Source organism: Borostomias antarcticus (assembly GCF_949987555.1).
Source record: "Borostomias antarcticus genome assembly, chromosome: 11".
Lineage (NCBI taxonomy): Eukaryota > Metazoa > Chordata > Actinopteri > Stomiiformes > Stomiidae > Borostomias > Borostomias antarcticus.
Window position 1 is genome coordinate 25514157 of NC_140244.1, and position 19817 is coordinate 25533973.

General features: G+C 44.9%; 3 protein-coding genes across 5 annotated transcripts in view; 1 reads left to right on the top strand and 2 right to left on the bottom strand.

Annotated features, from left to right (window-relative positions):
* Positions 1 to 19817, bottom strand: part of rps21 (ribosomal protein S21) — a gene marked incomplete at its 3' end in the record, with an annotated part of 454986 nt that overhangs the window by 399128 nt on the left and 36041 nt on the right. The window lies entirely within an intron of this gene.
* On the bottom strand, positions 8980 to 13221 carry tmem81 (transmembrane protein 81; the record flags this gene model as incomplete). The annotated part of the gene is made up of 4 exons (XM_084446204.1): positions 8980 to 8983; positions 10429 to 10824; positions 11180 to 11468; positions 13194 to 13221. The coding sequence occupies 4 exons, from the start codon at positions 13219 to 13221 to the stop codon at positions 8980 to 8982; spliced, it is 717 nt and encodes a 238-aa protein (XP_084302330.1).
* LOC311315572 (cryptochrome-1-like) overlaps positions 16876 to 19817 on the top strand; it is a 31106-nt gene continuing 28164 nt past the window's right edge. For 2 of the 3 annotated variants that reach the window (XM_084446240.1, XM_084446241.1), the window contains exons 1-2: positions 16876 to 16990; positions 18462 to 18625. In XM_084446240.1, the coding sequence (XP_084302366.1) occupies positions 18468 to 18625 (158 nt within the window). In that variant the 5' untranslated portion in view covers positions 16876 to 16990; positions 18462 to 18467. The remainder of the gene's footprint in view (positions 16991 to 18461; positions 18626 to 19817) is intronic. The other variant, XM_084446242.1, reaches the window with a different exon arrangement.

The window sequence follows — 19817 nt, forward strand, 5'->3', positions numbered from 1 at the left end:
GAGAAGAAGAAGAAGAAGAAGAAGGAGAAGAAAAAGAAGAAGAAGGAAGAAGAAGAAGAAGAAGAAGAAGAAGAAGAAGAAGAAGAAAGAGAGGGAAATGAGTCAGTCTTGTCTATTAGAATTCTTTCATATTGAAATGCCAGTAGTGCATCAGTCGTCTTGGAGACATCATAGAAAGGTCCTTATGTAACGCCTGACCCCTGTCACAACTCAGTCCTCTCTGAGACATTTATCAGACGTTCACCTGATGTTTATCAGACGTTTATCCGCGTGTTTATCTGTTTTTTCCTCACATCGTTTATCTGACGTTAATCTGACGCATCTGTCGGACCGATCCTCATCGACGGATCCTTATTTCTAGAGTTTGCTAAGCTGAGGTGGTAAAGTGTGGGAGGAAAAACCCATAATAGCCTCCGTCACTCAAATAGTCAGCCCTGCCGGGCAGTCTGTTGAATCACCGTGGTGATGCAGGAAGTGTCAGAATGACCCAGTGTCCACAGCCCACAAGATATGGAGGGGTGAGTCCTGAGAGACAACAACAAAGAGGACAGAAACGAGACAGAAATGGAGACGACAGAGGGAAGGAACAGGGAGAGAGAAAGATGGAGAGAACCAGGAGAGAGGCTGAAAATAAAGAGGGGTAATAAAAGAGAGAGAGAGACGGGAGAAAATGGAGAGAGATATAATAAGAGAGAACCAGGAGAGAGGGAGAAGGGGAGGGTGATATGGAGCGAGGGCTAGTGAGGGAATGACAAGAGACCAAATTAAGGGACACAGCGATAGAGGGAGAGAGAGAGAGAGAGAGAGAGAGGGAGAGAAAGAGAGAGCAAGAGAGAGAGAGAGAGAGAGAGAGCATGCCCTGAACGTGTCTGAGTTTGAGTCGAGTTTGAATTATCTTTGAGTGGGTGGGTGCTTGCAAGCTTGCATCAATACGTGTGTAGGCCTGTGTGTGTGTGTGTGTGTGTGTGTGTGTGTGTGTGTGTGTGTGTGTGTGTGTGTGTGTGTGTGTGTGTGTGTGTGTGTGTATGCGTGTGTGTGGGTGTGTGTGTGTGTGTGCGTGTTTGTGCGTGTGTATGAATACGGATAGTTCCATGATATTGAGCATAAATATATATACAGAGATGATGTACAGTATATAGCTATTCACATCTCTCAACAGTGCTCTGAGGACACTGAAGAGTGCCATGAGAATGTTCAATAGCCTACAACGTGTCACGTGCTCTATGAGCCCACCTTTCCTCGCATGCTATGTATACAAAGCAGTCCTTGAGAATGATTTCTTACAGGGAAAACAAGTTGAGCCTATAGCAGACTGCATATTGTTGGCTTGGGTTGAGACTGAGAGATCACTCGACTATTGTACATCGTTATGTCGGCTGAATAGCAGCGTTTGCTGTGCGAGGGTCAGAGAGGTTAGTGTGTATTCTTTACTCTGCCCTTAACCTGATAAAAGGTGTGTTAAACCTCTTTAAACCAGAGGTTTATGCGTCTATGAGTCACATGTGTGTGTGTGTGTGTGTGTGTGTGTGTGTGTGTGTGTGTGTGTGTGTGTGTGTGTGTGTGTGTGTGTGTGTGTGTGTGTGTGTGTGTGTGTGGTGCATGTATATGGATATGAATACCAGGCTTTGTCAGCCATGTTGTGTGCGGTGCAAGTGATGATGAATGAACAACGCTATGGCATCCATTTAATAGTGATGTATCGCCATGACCACTGAGGACCGACCAGCCGTTCCTCCTCCTCCACCTCCATTTTGTATTGCTACCTCCCATCCCTGAGCGCTTCCTTGAGGACAGTATGAATGAAAATCTTACTTGGTTTTAGTTTAGATTTCAAGAACACGCTGAGTGGTCGGTCAAGCCGGGTTCAAACGGAGACACTAGGTTTATTCTGATGTTACGTTTTGCAAAGTGGACTCTGAGAACAGGAAGTGCTTCCTTCAGTCAGAGTGGTTTGACTGAAGGACCGCGGGACATTTTATAGCATGGTAGAGGAAGTCACATGCACTCAGGGACAAAGGGTACACTTCTTAAAACTCACCTCTTCAACATGGCCTTTGACCTCTAGCTTCCGTTTCTTAATGTTGTGTGTCTCTGTCTATCATGTTTGTCTCTTGTCTGTTCTGCCCCTATGTAAAGCGACCTTGGGTTTTATGAAAGGCGCTATATAAATGAAAGTTGTTATTATTATTATTATTATTATTAGCTGATGTCACAGAGCAAAGGGTGTTTCTAAACAGACTGAGAAAGAACTTTCACAGAGGTTGTAAAACAATGAACAGAGAAGATCAATCAAAGAGGAACTCAATCAACTAGGAAGATTCAATCCCATAGGAGCACAGAAAGGGGATAACACATTGATGAGACTGGAATTTCATTAACAACAGGTACGGTTCCCTCCTCCATAGCCCCTCACCATGGCAACAGATAAGTGCTAAGGCATGTCAGCGCCTTTAGAGGTGAATAAACAGCCATCTCTATGGAAATTATTTTCCTACGCACCTTCTTACAGATGTATAACAGAAATATTCCATAAGCAAATCGTTTGTGATTTCCAATTGGTTTTGGTGGTTCTAGATGTGATAATAGTTATGGTGGGCTGGGCATCAACATCAAACAACGCCATTATGTTTTTGTTATGCTAACCACGGATCGTCGGCCTCGTTCGACTTTTGGGGCGTTGAGAAAATCACTACTTGGCCCAGAGGTGGGGACATCATGAGGAGATTACTCAGAAGAGAGAGCCTCTGGATTAATGGATTTAAACATAGTGAAGCCCCTGAGGTAAACAAGTTTTCTTGCTTTTCATAAGGTCACTCCATACACAATGTTTATTTGATGCTGTTGTATTTGGATACATATATTGTGATAATGATTGCATGTGTACCTACTCTTTATTGTGATAATGTATTTACAGTACATATTTCCATATTTACTGTTCATATTTTGTGATAATGGTTGATTTGCTATTGTATTTGCATAGAGGTGACTATGTTGGTTTACTGTTGTATTTGTAGTTGACTGCTAATTTCTTGGTTTTGTGTGCCAATGTGATAGGCTACAGTGCATGGGTTAATTATACTGACTCCTCCCTCTTGTCATCTAGCCTATGAGCAGCAGGCCCCAATTAAGGGGAGCGTATAATTGAGCTGTCAGATCCATTGCTGTTTCACTCTGAAGAAGCACCGAATAAACGTTGTTTGAGAAGATCCATGAGCTCCAGCTACTGGTCCTTATCTGAGAGAAGCTGTCCTCATCTCCAGCAACAGGTTTTAGCTCATGAACTCTCACGAAAAAACAAACAGAATTTGTTGGTATTATTAGCTGTCCATTGTTTGCTAGGAAGAGAATCATTGAGACAGTTTTCTTATCAGTTTTAGATTACGGTGACGTCATTTATAAACATGCTGTACCACAACTCTGAAACCTCAGTCTATCATTCTGACGATTCATTTGGTGATAAAAGTTCTTAGCCGGTAGACAAACATACTCCAGGAGCTTGCTCGATCGCCTTGTTGAGAGGGGTCAGGGAAGAATTTTTAAAGCTCACTTATCTGGCCCCCGGGTGATTACTGTTTTTTTGCTTCCCTCTGGAATATGTAGGGGTGGGTCGTATGCCCACCTCCCTTGTTCTCTGTAAAACGCATTGTGTTGCCTCTGGGTATGAAATGCGCTATACAAATAAAGCTTTGATTGATTGATTGATTGATAAGTTATGATACTCTGTACACTGTAAGTGCAGTCCATTAACTATTTACACGGATGTGATTTTGGTAGTCTGTCTGGTAGCAATCGTTGCAATCCATACGCCTCAAAAATCTTAAAGTATAATCAAATTGCTAGTTCTGTGCAGTGTGCAAAAGCTCCATGTACTTTGAGAGGATTCCAGCAATTACTGCAATGTCCAGATAGACTACTGTAAGTACCGCAGCCGTGACCACGACCCAAGAGACCTAGTTAAAATCCAGCTCTGGCACTCGCTCTCCCGTCTTGTCTATTCATGATATCGGCTGCAGTCTAGAACATTCTGACGTTCTCGTCACGTTCCACTGCTCTTAGCCATCGTCTTCTGGCCACTGAGTCACAGGGGAGAGAGTGGGACTGACACACACACACACACACATCACACACACACACACACACAACACACACACCACACACACACACACACACACACATCTACAGTGGTGTATCTGCATCTCTCCCTGCCAGGCTATCCTCCTCCATGGGCAGCAGGCCACCTCATCAGTGGCGCCCGGGAGACCGGGTCCGAGTGTTCAGTCAGGCTGGTCACGGCCAGGACTGAACACCATCTGTTCTTCTGCACGTTTTTTCTTCTTCATAGGTTTCTTGACCTCTCTCCACGGTAGAGAAACAGGATGTGAGAGCAGTTTCAGGAGTAGTTTGGTATTTCGCATTATAAGCCCTGTTATAAGGTTATTTACGATCATATACAGCGGTCCATACTGTATACAATTTTTTGACAGACTGTGCACTCTTGAGATATACTGTAAGTGCTCATTGCTCATGCCACAGCTAAGTACACGATGGACGTCAATGGGCATGTATGATCATAGAGATCCATCATATGGTCAGCTTAGCTGTGACATGAGCAATAAGCACTAATATCTCAAAAGTGCACAGATCGTAAATAATGATCATAAATAACCTTAAAACAGGGCATAAGATCGTAAATAACCTCATAACAGGGCTTATGATGCTTACAGTGTAATACCAAACTACGCCTTTAAGTACAAAAAAGTGTTTTTTATATAAAAGGCGGGGGTGGAAAGTTAAAGCCACTTCAGAGAAAAAGCTTTCATTCACTTAGGTGAGTACCACAAATATATTATCTGTACTGAAGAGAAGACTTAGTGGAAAAAACCTCATGTATGGGAGGTCCTGCCTCTCTAACTCCATGGACTATGGCTAGTTAGATATGGCTAGATAGATAGATAGATAGATAGATAGATAGATAGATAGATAGATAGATGGACGGACGGACGGACGGACGGACGGACGGACGGACAGACAGACAGACAGATAGATAGATAGATAGATAGCACAGCCTACAGTCAATGCGAGCTGAATCGTGAGGACGAGCTGTGCTATGATGCGCGGGGGGATTATACAGATCCAAGGAATACATTGCCATTTTGTTGTTTGTTTGTTTTAGCCAGCTAAATTTAGTTTGTGACTAAGGCAATCTGAAGGTTATCCTGCTGCTTTCAGATGTTGCTATGGTTACAGGTTGGATGGTCTAAATCAGTGGTACGTTGTAACGCTGGGACAGCGGAACCAGTGCATTAATTCTGAACTGTGATGAGGCTCGAGCTGCGCAGCATGTCGACAAATAGTGCACAGCTCTCCAGCCAATCAATTATTCACCCACACCATGGCATACGTCAAGTTTAATGAAGCAATCATGAGCACTAGCGTTTCATTTATCTTAACTTTCACACCTGTTATAATCCTCGGCACCTTAGAAGGAATTGACACAATGTTGTGAAAATGACCAATTTTTAAGCTTCTCGTGGCAAATGTCGCGTTTTACAGTTCAATTATTTTCTGAATTAATGTCTTTAAACAGAATAATCTCCTACCCTGCCAATGTTCCATCCACAGCACAGAACAGTATAGAACAGTACAGCACAGAACAGAACAGTATAGAACAGAACAGAACAGAACAGTATAGAACAGAACAGAACAGAACAGAACAGAACAGAACAGAACAGAACAGAACAGAACAGAACAGTACAGCACAGAACAGAACAGTATAGAAGAGAACAGAACAGAACAGTACAGCACAGAACAGAACAGTATAGAACAGCACAGAACAGTATAGAACAGTACAGCACAGAACAGAACAGTACAGAACAGAACAGTATAGAACAGTACAGAACAGAACAGTATAGACCAGAACAGAACAGTATAGAACAGCACAGAACAGAACAGTATAGAACAGTACAGAGCAGAACAGTATAGAACAGTACAGAACAGAACAGTATAGAACAGTACAGAACAGAACAATATAGAACAGTACAGAACAGAACAGTATAGAAAAGCACAGAACAGAACAGTATAGAACAGTACAGAACAGAACAGTATAGAACAGTACAGAACAGTATAGAACAGCACAGAACAGAAGAGTATAGAACAGTACAGAACAGAACAGTATAGAACAGTACAGAGCAGAACAGTATAGAACAGTACAGAGCAGAACAGTATAGAACAGTACAGAACAGAACAGTATAGAACAGTACAGAGCAGAACAGTATAGAACAGTACAGAACAGAACAATATAGAACAGTACAGCACAGAACAGTATAGAACAGAACAGAACAGTATAGAACAGTACAGAACAGAACAATATAGAACAGTACAGCACAGAACAGTATAGAACAGTACAGAACAGAACAGTATAGAACAGTACAGAACAGAACAATATAGAACAGCACAGAACAGAACAGTATAGAACAGTACAGAACAGAACAGTATAGAACAGTACAGAACAGAACAGTATAGAACAGTACAGCACAGAACAGTATAGAACAGTACAGAACAGAACAGTATAGAACAGAACAGAACAGTATAGAACAGTACAGAACAGAACAATATAGAACAGTACAGCACAGAACAGTATAGAACAGTACAGAACAGAACAGTATAGAACAGTACAGAACAGAACAATATAGAACAGCACAGAACAGAACAGTATAGAACAGTACAGAACAGAACAGTATAGAACAGTACAGCACAGAACAGTATAGAACAGTGCATAACAGAACAGTATAGAACAGTACAGAACAGAACAATATAGAACAGCACAGAACAGTATAGAACAGTACAGAACAGAACAGTATAGAACAGTACAGCACAGAACAGTATAGAACAGTACAGAACAGAACAGTATAGAACAGTACAGAACAGAACAGTATAGAACAGCACAGAACAGAACAGTATAGAACAGTACAGAACAGAACAGTATAGAGCAGTACAGAACAGAAGTCACCTAATGGGTTGATTGACTGACTGACTGACTGACTGACTGACTGACTGACTGACTGGGTGACTGATTGACTGGCTGACTGGGTGACTGACTGACTGACTGACTGACTGACTGACTGACTGACTGACTGACTGACTGACTGGGTGACTGACTGACTGACTGACTGACTGACTGACTGACTGACTGACTGACTGGATGACTGATTGACTGACTGACTGACTGACTGACTGACTGACTGACTGACTGACTGACTGACTGACTGACTGACCGACTGACTGGGTGACTGACTGGGTGACTGACTGACTGACTGACTGGGTGACTGACTGACTGACTGACCGACTGACTGGGTGACTGACTGACTGACTGACTGACTGACTGACTGACTGGCTGACTGGTTGGTAGTTGGTTGGTTGGTTGTTGATTAATTGATTGATTGATGAACCTTAATGTTCCCAGCCCATGTACAGTATCTGAGCTGAACGGTCAAACTTTTCAACAGCGTAGCTGACTAAAAAAGTGTGTGAGGTTTGAGAGGTTTGAAGGTCAGAGGACCCAAGATCGAACCCAACCAGGGGGGTTTGGGGGTGGAAGCAATACTGTGAATCCACACAGTGACTCACACAGGCTTACAGACACATAAAACATAGCATGACTGAACACATGGCATTGACTTTATGTACATAAAGCAACACCAAATAAAACTGATTCAAATAAACACATTTAAACACAGTACACTAGTCTTTAGTGTCCTTCAGGTGAGAAGTGTCCTTCATAATAAAAAGAACACATACTGTACATGAACACTTGGAATACTGCACATACGGTATATACATAATTATATATGTATATATTTATATATACTAAACTGTGTATAGTGTATCGTTTTTACTGGTACTTTTTAACATTATCTTTAGTTTTTTGCATTGCATTTACACTGTCATGTCTTTGCACTGTCCTGTCCTGCACCCTGTCCTGTCATCTTCATCAGCGTATGCCATTACCCTAGTCAAATCCATAGTATGTGTAAATCATATAAATAATAAAGATCTTGAATCTTGAATCTTCTTATCCTCCTTTTACCTCCTTTTATTCCTCGCTGTTTTCTATTGTATCTACTGTTTTTATTGTCTCATAGTATTTACCCCCCTTGATATTTAAGCAGCGGTTGAGCACCCTTTCATTTCACTGTATCACTGTGCACATGACACAGAGAATGCATCAGACTGTCTCACCACGGCCTCATTTATCATTGTGGACACACCCTATTTCATTTACACCTGCTTTTTGTACTTGCTTTTCTCCGCACATGATATGATATCATGACAAAACTCGATGGGGAATATTGTGTATATATCTCACAATATTTCCCATTGAGTTTTGTCACGATGCGTCACATTATTTGCGGAGAAAAGCGAGTACAAAAATCAGGTGTAAATGAAAAAGGGTTTATGCACAATGAGAAATGACGCCCCAGATCTGTACGCGCTCGTGCACCTGCTCCCTGTCATCAGCCGCGGGAAGAGACGCGGTTTCGATAATGCCACGCGAGCAGCCAAGTCCAAACAATTTTACGGAACAGACACACACACACACACACACACACACACACACACACACACCCTAACCCAGTAGCCCTTCCACTTTATCTCACACACACACACGCACACAAACACACACACACACACACACACACACACACAACACCAGCAGCGTGGAGCCTGTGTGTGCGGGAGGACGTGATTGATCTTCCAACTTCAATCTACTTCTGTCCTCTTCTGACACCAAATGTGTATTCCCCTATCGGGCAAGAGCACAGTCCGCGAAATTGGAAATAACTGTACAAATTCAGTGGTGAAGCCGAGATCTGTCAAGTAAACTTTGTTTCGAGTCACCTCGTGGCTTCTGCTCTGTTGGTTTAACTATAAGTTAAGAGTATAAGTTAATGAGCATCTTTAAGACGATGTCCTCGATCCTCACCTGTCAGATGACATGATTGCACCACGTCCGCGAGAACACAGGTGTTCATTGGCTCCAGGAGTGTCTGGGCCAATGAGGGAGGGTTCGCAACCCTTGAAATTACACCTGTTCAGTTAGGGTGCACACACAGCGGAAGACTTGGGTCGGCTTCTTCAACTTTCTTCTTTCACAAACTATGGGTTGTTTTGCCTCATGTCTTCTAGGCATGTTGTGGGAATTTGTCAAAAATAATTGGCTCCACTTCAAAGCACAAATGTGCGTTGTAAGATTTCCTCACAACTGGCAGCATGTGTGTGTGTGTGTGTGTGTGTGTTTGTGTGTGTGTGTGTGTATGTCTGTCTGTTTTTATATGTGTGTGTTTGTGTGCGTGTCTGTGTTCTCCCTCGCAGACACACAGAGGCCAGATGACCGAGAGGACATGTCTCTCCTGGAACCACCTCATGTACCTTGAACATGAAACACTGTTGAAGAAATACTTTATTTTTATTATTAGACCTTTATTTACCCTACAACTCTTCAATACAACTGCAGTGCCCAGGAACCTGGTTGTTAATAACTGCAGCAGAGGACAAACATCAGTCTCTTTGATGTGTTTGTGTGTGTGTGTGTGTGTGTGTGTGTGTGTGTGTGTGTGTGTGTGTGTGTGTGTGTGTGTGTGTGTGTGTGTGAGTGTGTGTGTGTGTGTGTGTGTGTGTGTGCGTGTGTGTGTGTGTTTGAATCATACACAGAGGGATTCTCCACTATGAGGCGCTTTAGAACTTCTCTTCGTAATAAATAATCAGAAATCACTCATTTCTGCAGCATTGGATTGTGTGGGCGGTGGCCCTGTGTGCTTGGAAGTTATCCTCTCTTCAGAAAGAGCATCAGAAAAAAACACCCACCCAGGATATACGGCAGAACCACCTGTTTTTTCTCCCAAGCTCCTCAGTGACTGCATCACATAGGCCTACATGAAGCAACAGTTCCATCTAGTGGTGGGATGAGGTAAGACAATATGGGGAGATGCTTTTATCATGCTATCCTCTGGGATGTACTGTTTCTTTGTACTTTTACCCAATAAATCAATCAATCAATCAATCAATCAATCAACCAGGAGGCGAAGGTGGATCACTGTAGTGATGATAGCGTTTATTGTCTAGTCACATGGAAATGCCCCTTGGGTATTATGATGTATGGGTTGAGAGGTGGAGGTGTGACTGTGCTCTCCTCCCTCCTCCTCCTCTCCTCCCTCTCCCTCCTCTCCTCCCTCCCCCTCCTCTCCTCCCTCCTCCACCTCTCCTCCCTCTCCCTCCGCCCCCTCTCCTCCCTCTCCCTCCTCTCCTCCCGGCCTGCTCTCTGTGTGTCCGTCTGGGTGGACGAGCGGTCTGTCCAGCAGGTTCATCTGCCCTCCTCCACTCCACCACCTCCTCCACCACCTCCTCCTCCACCTCCTCCACCACGCCCACCTCCTCTGGGCCGGCCAGAACAGAACCAGCAGGGTGAGCCCAGCCAGCCCGACTGACGCCGCCAAGCTCGCCAGAACCACATTCCGGACCGTCCTGCCCGCGTACGCGTGCCCGCTGACCACGGTGAGGTTGGGATAGAGTCCCGGGTCGACCCGGTCCCACCGGGTCAGGGCGCTGCCATAGTCCAGGCTCAGCACGCCGGCGGGCACGACCCGGACCCCTTTGTAGACCCTCTTGACGCGGCGGAGGGCGGAGTCCAGGACGTCGCAGCGGTAGGTGCCGGCGTGGCGCTCGCGGAGCGGGTCCAGTACCAGGCGGTCCAGCAGGGGGGCGCTGTGGCGCCGGAAGAGAGAGTTGTCCGATGTGATCACGCCCCTGGCGTACCGCCACGACACCCTGGAGAGGGGGAGGAGAGGAGAGGGAGAGAGGGGAGGAGAGAAGAGGAGGGGGGAGAAGAGGAGAGGAAGAGGGGAGAGGAGAGGAGGAAAGGAGAAGAGGAGAGAAGAGAGAGGAGAGGAATCTTCTTCCTTTAATAGCCAATACAAATCATAAAATACAGAGACTACCCAGATAGCAAGCGGATGTGTAATGAGTCTGGGCCATATATGGGCCGGAACTAAGCCACAAGGGCCAGATCTCGCCTGTATATGGCCCAGATCTGGCCTGTATATGGCCCTGATCCGCTTGCTATCTGGGTAACACAGTCACTATCACCGGCATCCTCCCGGAGCAGAGCTCGCTGGTTCCCCACCTGAAGGAGTATCTCCCCATGGCCTCCATCACCTCCCCCAGACAGTCCAGCTCCAGCCGGCCCCCCTCGACCCCCGTCACCGTCTGCAGGCCGCACTGCCACAGGTCCAGGCAGCGCGCCCTCCTCACCCGGCAGCCCGTGCCCCCGGCCGTCGCCTCTCCCCCCCGCAGGGGGCACAGCTCCTGCAGCCGCAGCCCCAGGCCACAGGTGGCGCTGCAGGGAGAGCTGCTCACGATCACCTCGGACACCGGCACCGCCTCCATCTCCTCCAGGTCGCCCGGCGACAGCGCTGGGGAGGAGAGGGCCGGGAGGAGGCACAGTAGCAGAGGCAGGAGGGGCAGACAGACCCGAGCACGCTGCATGTCTGTGCGCAGGGGCTAGCGCCTGATTGGCTAGCTCGTTAGATCTCTCCAGGTATGGCCCAGTGATTCAACTGGCCCATTAGCAGGCTGAGCTTGGTCAAGTCCAAGTCTCGCGAGACCAAGTTGTCAACCCAGTTTATTTGGCCCAGAGAGCTAGTGTGAAACGAGGAACTCTTCATCTATGTGTTCTAGAACGCAGGAAGTGCTAGTTCCCCCCCATTCCATTACAGTGACATCACAGTAGGCTATACACTGTGACCCCGTTTAGACTTGGTTCTAGAATGCGTGTGTGTGTGTGTGTGTGTGTGCGTGTGTGTGCGTGTGCCGGTGCGTGTGCGTGTGTGTGTGTGTGTGTGTGTGTGTGTGTGTGTGTGTGTGTGTGACTGTGCAAAGTAAATGTCTGACTAAGTATGCCTGACGCACTGAGGGACAGATATAACTTTCAATCCAATCTGGAGATTTTAAATTAAAGCCATTATCTACAGAGAGGCGGTTGCTGACAACTAGCCTGTGTTAAGTGTAACGCCATGATAAGATAATCAGCGAAAATTACATCAATAAGTTGCAATAAAATCATTAAAGTAAGTTGCATACTTATGCTGCTTGGAGGAGCATAATGAACAGAGAGAAATATGTAAATTGAAATTAACGTCTCTCATACCTCTGAGTGATTTTACAAACCTCATCGAAGATAGGCCTATTATCAGAGGAATAACTGTAACGTGTTTTTGAGTTGTGTGTGTATTGTATTGTTGACTGTTGTATTGTCTGTACTGTACAGGCCTACTCCTGCTACCCTGGCCAGGGCTCTCTTGTAAAATAGATTTTAATCTCTATGAGACTGCCTGGATAATTAAAGGCTAAAGGTTGAATAATAATAACACTTTTAGCGGAAATTAAATAAATTGTCCCTTATTGACCCTATTTAAATAAGGGGTTAAGAACGTGAACAAGAATCAATTTAGGCCTCCATGTGACGTGGTTATTGTCATTCGCAAAAATAAAGCTTAGGCTAATTGCGTGTCACTTCACATTACATTACATTACAGTCATTTAGCAGACGCTTTTATCCAAAGCGACTAACAATAATTGCATTTAACGTAGGAAGAGCCAGTGTACTACTACTTGCCAGAACTCACAAGTGCATCTTCTTTCTAAAACAAGTGACTAAGAGCATCATGCTGAAGGCAAAGTGCAAGAATCGCAATCTAAAGTACAGTGCAATATAATATCACTTCATTTCACAATATCCTTGGTGTTCTGCCCATTGATAATAACAGGTTGAGGATGCAGTAAAGTGAATTTGATGTCTCTCTCTCAGTTTCATGAGTCCTTGACGTCGTTTCCATTACCCTAAAACGTTTGGCGAATGGCTAATTTGATCCTACAACAATATCAGTGTGGAATTCATTTGATTATGGCCTTTCACATTAGGCCACTGCAATCTGCATTCATCCATATTTTGGGAGCCCCCTATTTAGACCCAGGAGTCCGGAACGGCCCCCTAGCTTTCACACTCAAGGTTGCACAGAAGTCTGACTGTAGCGGACGAACACAGATGACCTCTTGCCAGTGTGACTGTCCCTTTTCATAAAAACAAAACCGTTTGCTGCCTGTCTGTGGGAGGTGGAGTGAGTACGGTCTTGTGTTACGGTAGATTGACACATTGGGCACTGTCATAGTTGTCACTAGCAGGGCCAAACGTAACACTGTGACCATACGGGCGCTTCTTGTCAGCTGTGCCACTTCACCATAAAAGGCATGAAGGAAACCCCGAGCGTTCGTCAGAGGAAGTGACGAGAGGGAGTGGGCGAGGAGGATGCCCCTGGTGGGTGGCCATCTTTTTCTCTTGCTGTTCCTCTTTCCTGCCTCTACAGGCTCCTCCCACACTCCCATCTGTATCTCCACTCTGATACAGGGAGGAAGAGAGAGAGGGGAGCGAGAGAGGGAGCGAGTGAGAGCGTGGGTGGGAGGAAGAGGGGGAGGGCGTGTGAAATGAGAGATGATGGAAGAGAGGGAGAGAGAGACGGAGAGAGAGAGAGGGAGGGAGAGAGAGAGAGGGAGAGAGAGAGGAAGAGAGAGAGGGAGCGAGCGAGAGCGTGGGTGGGAGGAAGAGGGGGAGGGTATGTGAAATGAGAGATGATGGAAGAGAGGGAGAGAGAGAGGGAGAGAGAGACGGAGAGAGAGAGAGAGGGAGAGAAAGAGGGAGAGAGAGAGGGAGAGAGAGACGGAGAGAGAGAGAGGGAGAGAGAGACGGAGAGAGAGAGGGAGGACAGGTCACCCTCCACATTCTGTGTTTTATTATTGGGCTCCTCGTTATCATGCTGAGTCATCCATCAGTGGACTGATGATGCTCTTATCCAAATACGGATATTTAAATGCCACATAGCTTACGTCAAAAGGCAAAAGAGCTGTGCTCTCATCCAACCTTAGTGGGCCAGGTGCTGGATCTTAGAGTGCATACGTGAGGAGAGAGGAGAGATCCGCACACTGATATCTCCCGGTTCACTTTATTGGAATAAAGCATCGTTTCGCCCCTTAGGTCTTCATCAGGTCCGTTATTAATGTGGGGCGGCTGTGTCTCAGTGGGTCGTCCGATGATCATAGGGTCGGCGGTTCGAATCCCGGGCTGCTCCTGTCCACATGTCGAAGTGTCAGATGAACAGTTGTTTCTCCAGAATGAACAGATGTTTCTCCAGAATGAACAGATGTTTCTCCAGAATGAACAGATGTTTCTCCAGAATGAACAGATGTTTCTCCAGCGCTGGCACAGTGTAACTTCGATGTTGAGGTGTAGTAATAGTGAGATGTGGAAGTTGCCTGATGAAGACCTACGGGTCGAAATGGTGCTTTTATCCAATAAAGTGAACCGGGAGATACCAGTATGAGGATCTTTCCTCTCTCCAACCACAGCTTACGTCAAACAGACAGACAGACAGACAGACAGACAGGCAGACAGGCAGACAGGCAGACAGGCAGACAGACAGGCAGACACAGACAGACAGACAGACAGGCAGACACAGACAGACAGGCAGACAGACAGACATGCGGGCAGGCAGACAAACAGACAGACAGACAGACAGACAGACAGACAGACAGACAGACAGGATCATTGGATGACCAGCTCTACCTCCTGAACCACTGCTGCCCCACTGTACTGCCCCTCCATGTATAATTTGTCCATCACTAAATAAACAGGTACAGTATGTATTCTCTAAGGATAGGAGTTTTCGTTGCCTCTCCACCATTTGTAACTCAGGTAAAGTTGGTTTCATATTGGACATTCAAGGGACCAACTTTCAATGTGTATCAATATCTCAATATCTTAAGAGGAGGCACTATACGGGTGATTTTTTTTCTCCCTAAAAGATATCCTCATGAATTTCAACCAGTTTCCTCTTTAGAGAGAGGAAGAAAAACTAGTTTGCACATCAGCACGGGCAGGTGTGTAGGAGAAACTCACAAGGACTGAATGAAGACAAAATAAAAAATCTCCCACACACTGTTCTCTTCACTAGCAGCAATTTCAGCAAAAAAGTCCACCTTATTTATATAGCACATTAAAAATCAACCAAAGTTGCGCCAAAGTGCTTTAATGAACAACGTTTCAGCACTAGGCCACCGTCAGGTTCAAATTACAAGAACGTAAAATTCACTGAACGGCTTGTTGAATAAAATGGCCTGTTTTCAGAATTTTGCTGCCCACAAAAAATGTCTTATTTCAAAGTTAGTATGTTAGTAGACCCATCAGAGACCCAAGCACTGAACACGTGAGTTTTCATAAGGTGCCCCTAAATGTTTTAAAGATCAACAGGCCGATTGCCCAACAGCCAACAATTGATGTCGTAAGATCATGAGATGCTATGATATGATGACACTTGTTTGAAACCAACCTATCAAAATAGAGGGGCGGCTGTAGCTCAGTTGGTAGAGCGGGTCGTTCAGGAATCGAAAGGTCAGTGGTTCGAATCCCAGCTCCGGCTGTCCACATGTCGAAGTGTCCTTGAGCAAGACACCTAACCCCAAATTGCTCCCAATGAGCAGGTTGGCACCTTGCATGGCAGCTACCGCCATTGGTGTGTGAATGGGTGAATGAGAGGCCATTGTACAGCGCTTTGAGTGCCGCTAAGGTGGAAAAGCGCTAGCCTATATAAGTGCAGTCCGTTTACCATTTAGAGATGAGATACTGATACTGTAGAGTGAAAAACAAGGACTTTTCCTCATCTGCTGTTCTGTCCTTTCCTGAGTCCCGGTTGAACGAGTCAACTCCTGACACAGCAGTACAACTCAAGAGATTCAACACTCAAGATTCGTTATTAATGTGGGGTGGCTGTGGCTCAGTGGGTCGTCCGATGATCAAAGGGTCGGCGGTTCGAATCCCGGCTGCTCCTGTCCACATGTCGAAGTGTCAGATGAACAGATGTTTCTCTAGAATGAACAGATGTTTCTCCAGAATGAACAGATGTTTCTCCAGCGCTGGCACAGTGTAAATGAAGTGTGGAGATGTCTGCGAGGAGGAAGTGGAGAGGCTGCAAGGAGGTTTGCTACTGTATGCCTTCCTCAACCATCTGGGAACTCTCCATTGGAAACTGTTTGGAAAAGGGCAGTCACAAAAATCCTTGGCAATTATTGGCCTCTTTGTGTGTGTACTGTAGCTGGGGTCCATTGTTGTACATTTCCAGTAAGTACTGTAAATGTGAGGGCATAGCCTACTGTTAGGAGAGGGTAAGTCAACATACAGAACTAAGCCAGAGTCACTAGGCTACTGTGCACGTGTTGTACTCAGCTCCAGGGGACTGTGTTTTGTAGTGTTCCTGCCTTGGACACCGCATCCATCCAGCATCCTGTAATAAATAAATAAATAAATAAATAAATAAATAAATAAATAAATAAATAAATAAATAAATAAATAAATAAATAAATAAATAAATAAATAAATAAATAAATAAATACATACATACATACATACATACATACATACATACATACATACATACATAAATACATAAATAAATAAATAAATAAATAAATAAATAAATAAATGGCTGGCGAAATAATTTTCTGGTTTGGCACAAACTGATCTCTATGGAGAGTATCCAGACTGATTTGAGGAATGAATGAATGAATGAATAAATAAATAAATAAATAACCCATCCACGCTTCCTCAACGTGAGTCCGTTATTTCGCCTGTGACTGGATACAACCAATCACAGAAGCCCGCTGCGTGCGTGACGCCATTCATGCTCCGTCTGCGCGTGAGTCTATAAGAGCCCTGAGCACGCGCACTGTGACCAGCGCTTACGAGACCTGCGAGTAGGCAGAGAGGGGGAAGCGGCCAAACCTGCAAACAACACACTCGCTTTATGTGCTCCAGAAAACGAGATCGGGGGAAGAAATGACTCGTTCTTTAGGCTTGACATAGAGATCACCTCTGGTGGCCGCTTCAACGGTAAGGCGACGGGCGTTTCAATCCCGTATCTTGCTTATTCCGCTGTTAGAAGACACGCCAGTCATTCGGGGTTGAGGTTACATAACCAATGCTCCGGTGACCCCGTTTCTGTCTTTGGGATATTTATTAATATTCAACTTTCTTCCGTCTATGAACTTTAAATTGACCAAATCGGATATTTTGTAGCCATTGCTTTTTAATGTATGTATTACACATATCGTTATATAGTTTAGATCAGTGTCAGAGTCACATTCAATCTCGGTGACCTAATTCCACTGGATGTGAAGCACAGTCGAGCCTGTCGTCCGCATACCTGTCATATTTAGGCTATACAACTTTATAGTTTTCACCATAGACATGAGAAATACCTGTGCTATGGTCACCATGTTCATTGAGGACCATGCATACCTGCAGAGAATAGGCTAGATAGGCTAGTCTATAGACTGACTGAACGCAGTTTGGCAAGGAAAACAGACCCTATACGTGTAGCGGTGCGACAATTGCACATTTCTTTGGTATCTCGTTTTAAAACACTGATCTACTCTGAACTGAACGCTAAAGTGGCGGCCTTGCATTCTAATGAACCGATTACAGTGATTGTTATTGACTACAGTGAAGCTATGAACAATATTTCAATTTAACCGACAACATATCTCAATATGAGGATGATAACTATAACAAAGTCAACAACATTAATTGATAGTCTAATAATGATAAACGCGCTATTGCAGTTTATGATTTTTATGAGTTTTTGATTTCAGAATACTTCAGTAAATAATCTCAAGCACATTATCAAAGGTTCATTGTTGAAATTCTACTGGCCTATGTAGAGTGTGCAAATTATTTTAATGCACTGAATAGGCATCAGATTGCGTCATGTCATTCATTTCAAACTTGATAAATGTATAGACTACTTTTCAGAAAGGCTTGTTGAATGATTTGATTAAGATTTTCCCAGTAGTAAGTTTAAAACTCTATTCATAAAACGCTAGTGACTTTGTGTGACTCAGCCATAACATTGTATTAACACTAGTTATAGCCTACTACATAGTCAAGTCACAATAACATACATAATTTTTTTTAAATATTAGTGTTTTGTCCCTGTCCCTTTCTCTGCCAGTGTGAGAAAAAGGGACATGATAAATCATCATCACATTACTCCGCCCACCTGGGTTCACAGCAAAGTCTTCTCCATATCTTCTGCTCTCTCACTCCCTCTAGTGGTCCATACAGTAGACAGCCTGACTACAATCTGTTGATGATTGCTGGATCTAAGTTCCCTTGATATACAGCATGATCGTGTTACAAAGCTAATCAGCTTTATTCTCAGTAACTCTGATAAATAAGCTCTCCTTCTTACCTGAAAAAAAAATTCAAAGGCTCTTAAAGGTGCTATGTGTAAAAATGTAGTTGTTGCTTTATGTTAATACGTACAGTATTTCCTCTTTCTTTCTGGTTGGAACCCCATCAGCATAAGATGGCGCCGAATTCCATCCACTGGTTCCGGAAGGGTCTCCGTCTCCATGACAACCCGGCTCTCCGAGAGGCGGTCAAGGGCGCGGGCACCGTGCGTTGTGTTTACTTCCTGGATCCCTGGTTCGCTGGCTCCTCCAACCTCGGGGTCAACCGCTGGAGGTGAGTGGGTGCGAAGCGGGCAGTGTTGCAGAGGCGGTTCGGAACTGCGGTCTCACGGTTAAGACGTTTGGAAACGTGTTGGACCCATGTGCTCATGGGTCACACTGTGATTCAAGTGATACCGAGGTCTTGTGTTGAAGGTGCACTGCGGAGCCGTGTTTTTGTGATGCAGTGTAGCGGGGGTGGTTTGGAACTGTGCTCCTGGTGTAGCGTGGTCCACTCTGCGTTGTATTGAAGTAGAACTTAGGACCACAACTTTTTGGAGGTTCTTGTTTTATTTCTGTAACCAGCGCGAAGAGACACCAGTTAGCTACAGGTAGCTCATCTGGTACGAACACACTCAGCTCTCCCTCGATAGGCAGCACCTCACAAGAGAACCAGCTGGGACACACAACCCCACATGGACCAAGTCAACAACATGGACACATGTACCACCATACCTAACACACAATACACAATACAACCAAATATTTACACACAAACTATAACAACATCTACACAGTTGTAATACAATATAAAGCATATTTTTCTTATATGACTCAGTGTAGAGGTCACCTCTTGACCTGACCCACTTGGGCTTCTCCACCCACTCTATACCAACACAGTGTATAATCCAGTCTAACAACATCTCATTGCTACTTTGGGATAATAAGACAAGATTACATTACATGACATTACACTCATTTAGCAGACACTTTTATACGTGACTTACAATAAGATGGGATAATACTTTATTGTCCAACCAAGGTTGGAAACATGTTTTGGTGTCAACACAAGGGACAATAAAAGAATACACGTGAAAGCGGAGAGATGAATCATGTGAAAGCAGAGAGATGCATTGTGGGATGCCCTGCGAGCTGGAAGGGATCGTATTTGCACCCTGGGTGAACGGGAGTGAAACGCTTGTGTGAACGCCCCCTTTCCCTTGCTTAAATTGGAATGGAACTGCGCTTCGTGTGGTGGCCATTTATCATGTGGGCTTTTTTGGGGTTTCCCCCCCCTCGGAGCAAGGGCAGGGAAAGAAGGAAGCACTTAGGCCAGTGAGCAATCACACCCCCTGCTCTCACCTGTGCTGCTCACTGGCCTAGGTTTGGAGCTTTTTAGATCACAGGCTGCTGGGTATATGGGTCAGGACAGTGAGACTCTATCTGCACTTAGAATGGAAGGTTGTTGGTTCGATCCCCAGCCTTGT